The sequence below is a fragment of the Rhamphochromis sp. 'chilingali' genome (assembly GCF_963969265.1).
Source record: "Rhamphochromis sp. 'chilingali' genome assembly, chromosome: 13".
Classification (NCBI taxonomy): Eukaryota; Metazoa; Chordata; class Actinopteri; order Cichliformes; family Cichlidae; genus Rhamphochromis; species Rhamphochromis sp. 'chilingali'.
In genome coordinates, this window is record NC_137940.1 from 12,785,345 (window position 1) to 12,789,736 (window position 4,392).

Here is a 4,392-nt window from a genome sequence, read left to right on the forward strand (position 1 = left end):
TGTCACCTGAACACATTATAAGCAAGTGATGGGGCTAGACAGCATGGCTGTTTTAATGATTTCTGCTAAGACAAGACAATAATTACAGGCTCCAACTTAACTGCTGTGAAATCCCCAAAAAGGTTAATGAAAAAGAAACTATGCAGGAAGGTGGAGCATCCCTGGATCAGAATCAGTCTGCAAGAAATCACACCACAGGTCATTTCAACATGAATGTCCCTTAAACTACAGCCTGGAGAAAGTCCCGCTGCATTTCCCTGATCGGATCTTATCTATTTTAGTTAATACAACACAGTTACACAGCTCACGGCTGAAACCAGTTCAGTTCAGATGAAGGTGAACCCAGTTTAATGAAGATGCCATAAAATACTAGTAACTGGAATTTTGATATTGAAAATGAAAATTATCTTAACATTTTCTCCACCTTTTTAATTTTTTGAGTGTACAGTTTTAAAGTATTCAGTAACTACAGTTAAATTTAAATGAAACAGATTGTTATCATTATTATTATTAATATTATTATTATTGGTCAGGGAAAGTATGACTGGACTACTAATCTCCATGGAAACAATACCTGTCTATCCATGGCACAGTTTTTTCTGCTATGCCAGTTTTTACCACAGAGCTAAAAGAGCTAAAGTCACTATTTCAACCATGCTTGCTGCGGGGGGGCAAAATGTACAAACAACAGAAAGTTTCATCCTCTGAAGCGCAGTTTAAACCCGAGTTTAACAGCATGCTGAAGCCTCGGTCACTCTCACAAACTCACTATACACCAGCCAAAGGTTACAACAAAGCACAGAGCGGGACACTGACACACAAAACGACGTGATCATTTAATGCGAGTCCATAAGAATATAGTTCATGGTGATGATGACGATGGTGATAACCGGACGGAGATATAAAATAAACACATATACACCGATAGCTGCGTATACATATGTGCTCTAAATAAATTAATAAACACATCATGTCCGAAATGAAGTAGAAAGAAGTACGAACATACTGTAACAATGGTTAAATGTTATTTTACAGTGACATGTTGGTTATCTCTGCACGCTGTTGTTATTTCTTTAAGATAAATGTTTGGTTGTGCTGCAGGAAATAGGGAGTTAATGTGTGCAGGGAGGGGAGGGGCGTTCTTGTTGTTGTTGTGTGACTGCGGGGCTGAAGTGAAGTGTTGTACGAGGGCACTCTCCCCGGAGTTAACGGCCCGTTTTCCTGTGTTGCCGAATAAACGGACAGACTGAGATCCAACCGTCTGGTTCTTGTGAACGTTACAATACTTATAATCCATAGCCTATACTCGACAACATCATCAAGCAAAAGCATCAGGAAACGTCAAACAGTGAAAGTAAACATGACCAATAATGATACAAACAGGCTGAGTGTGTGCCTGTTTTTGATGCGTGCTTCTGATGGTGCCCTCAGCTTATTTCCTCGATCTGTTACTCGAGGGTCAGTCCGCCCGCCGAATCTAAGATGAGCTTCTTGCCATGTTTAAACTTCTTCAGGAAGTTTAAACATGGCAGATAGACACGTCATCGTATTATTAACAGCGGTTCTCTTTTCCGAAGTCCGCATCAATTATTCTACACAAATTTCTTTGATGAAAGAAAAAGCCATCGGGAGAGGACACGTGAAGTCATTTTTGGACGAATTCCAGCCCGTAGCTGATGTGTCGAATAAACAGAAGTTCTGACTCCGTTACTTGAGCATAAGTTATTTGATTATAAGTAACTTGAACATAAGTTACTAGTGTAAGTAACCGAACCACTGCTGTTGTCAACGAGCAAAGCATTCAAATCTGCACCCATTACCTTCAAATTGAGGTTTCTCACGGAGAACATCATGTGCTCGGCTGTCATTCTCACAATGAAACTGAAACACACATAACAGTGAGGCGTTTGAGGAACGTCAGAAAAGGCCAGTAGCTCTTTAAAAGATAAAAGACAAATTTACAGGTTCACAGAAACTGTTTTCACTTTCTCAGAAATGCAGCAACTTATTTCTTGAAGTCTGACAGTATTATTCAATGCATGTCTATACTCAGTATTTCTAATATAAATATCACTATGAAAAGCAGTGATATGTGTAACGTTACAGGATATATTAGTATTCTTTGAGCTGCAGCCTTAACAGAGAAATTGTTCAAGTTTCTATATAAAAATTAAGTTGCTTCCCACATGGACATGAAAGTGGTTTATTGTTTTTCTGTTTGGCATTTCTATATTTTATCATGTCCGCTAAATCATTTTGCCCTGTATCTGTTTGCCTTTAGAGTTTATCTGCTTTATGTTTGTGGTAATTATTTTTACGGTGTACATTCATTTTGACTGCCAGGCTGTGAGCATTGTGTGACGTGCTGAGTGCAGTAAATACCAATCAGCCAATCTGATAAGACCATCTATCCATCCCTCTTCAGTATGACTGAAATCATAGTTTCTTTATTGATTAATATTGTTGCTAAAGTATGTAAATGTCAGTACAGCTGAAGCACACAAGTGAGGTCAGTCTGACGGGCTCTTCACAGTCAACTCAACACTTAGTTATTAATTTCTACTCTGCGACCAAAATACAAACTTACAGTGTTTGTCTTGAAATCTTTGCCTCTTTCTCTCGTGTAATGTATTTTTTTCTCCTTCTATGACATTCTTTTTGTCTTTAAATTAATCCTCATTTATTTTAACTTGAAGTTGTATTTACTTGTAAATGGAAAACTGGTAAAGGGACATAATCTATGAGGATCACTGCCCTCCAATGGACACAATGAGTAACTACTCTATCTTGTTAATGTTTATGTCAGAAAGATATAATTCTGATAATCAGATAATGAAAAGAACAGCGCAGTGCTAATAAAGACAAGTAATGCTCATCATTTTATTCAAAATCTACACAGAGAAATGTGATTTTAAACTGTATTCAGCTGAATCATTCGTTTTAATTCTCCTTCAGAACTTGACTGCAGTGAACGCTTAATGACGTATGTAAATCTGTTTTTAAGAACAGTTGTGCTGACAATAGATGGTGTTTCAATACCTGATCAAGAGTTCTTTTCTTTTCTTTAATACATAATCAACTGAGATACTTATATCTACCACATGCATAGTATATCCTTTGTAAAGTACCATATTAAACAATATACTTATCTTACATTAGTGTAATTATAGTGTGAATTTCACTTAGTGTTTAAAGCTTACTTTTCAGTTTTTATCCAAATATTAGTACAAAACAGTTCTGTAAGTGAAAGTTACAAAAATGCATCTTTCATCAATGAGTCCGTGTATCTGCAGTTACACAGTTTCTCTAACAGAAGGAGATTCTTCCACCTGCACAGAACACAGATGCATTGAGGAACCACATGAATGGTGCCAGATTCCACAGCCAGGATAAAGAGGTTCAGTGAATGTGATGTGTTGAAGGTGTGGAGGTGGATCAAAGAGTCACTGGAGACATTGTAGAAGGACAGAGTGCCAGCAGGACAGTCCACATACACTGCTACTCGCTTAGAACCACAGGGAGGAGACGAGGAGGAGGAGGAGGGGTGTGTGGTGGGGCGTGGTCTGCGGTGCTGTGCGGACGCACCTGCACGGCATCCGCAATCACACCTGCCGTGTTAAAGCACGGGGACTCAGGGGTTGGGGTTGTGTTGTGGTGAGATGTGAATAAAGATGGCTCTAAATGATACGCCGTGGTCCCGCCGTGCCTTATTCTTGCCACAGGGTGAATGGGTGATTTTCTCTGATTGTGATACACGGCATAGCCACGGGCATTAGAGCAGTCCAGACTCCAGGACTGAGGATTCTCTCCAAATCTGCAGTTCCTTCGTTCTCCTTTCCTTCCTATTCCTCTGTATCTTACTGATATATCAACCTCACCTGTCCACTCCACCTCCCAGTAACCACATAAAACATCTTTACACAGCAGCTGACACCAGTCAAGAAATCTGTCATCATGATGAGGATAAATCAGATCGTTTCTCACCTTCCTGTTGTTTGTAGACAGTTTGAGGTTTTTGTTTATAGTGTTTGTGTCAACTATGAATTCACAGAAATCTGTCAAGAAAAAGAGACATAATGCAGCTGCATTTATTAATCAGTTAGTCATGATTCAGAATTTATCACAAAACACAAACACCACTATTGAAGGTTACAAATGCTCTTCTTATGGCCTCTGATGGTGGACTCATTTTTGTACTTGTCCTGCTACACTTCCGTGCACCATTTAGTACTGTTGACCACAATATTTCAGAGTACACACTAACAATAAACTGGACTGAGTTAAAAAAACACCACTGCAAGTTAAAGGGAAGGGCAAGAGTCGTCTCCATTTTTTGAGGCGGCTGTCTTTTAACATCTGTTGGACAACGCTCCGGATTTTCTCTGAATCTGT

The 4,392-nt window shown here is 39.1% G+C and overlaps 1 protein-coding gene across 1 annotated transcript in view; it reads right to left on the minus strand.

The window, feature by feature from the left end:
* Positions 1-4,006, minus strand: part of LOC308408468 (NLR family CARD domain-containing protein 3-like) — a 22,924-nt gene extending 18,918 nt beyond the window's left edge. Inside the window, exons 1-2 of the mRNA XM_080900723.1 lie at positions 3,985-4,006; positions 1,821-1,881 (exon numbers count right to left, since the gene is read on the minus strand). Of these exons, the coding sequence (XP_080756849.1) occupies positions 1,821-1,868 (48 nt within the window). The 5' untranslated portion in view covers positions 1,869-1,881; positions 3,985-4,006. The remainder of the gene's footprint in view (positions 1-1,820; positions 1,882-3,984) is intronic.
* Between the last annotated feature and the right edge of the window lie 386 nt (positions 4,007-4,392).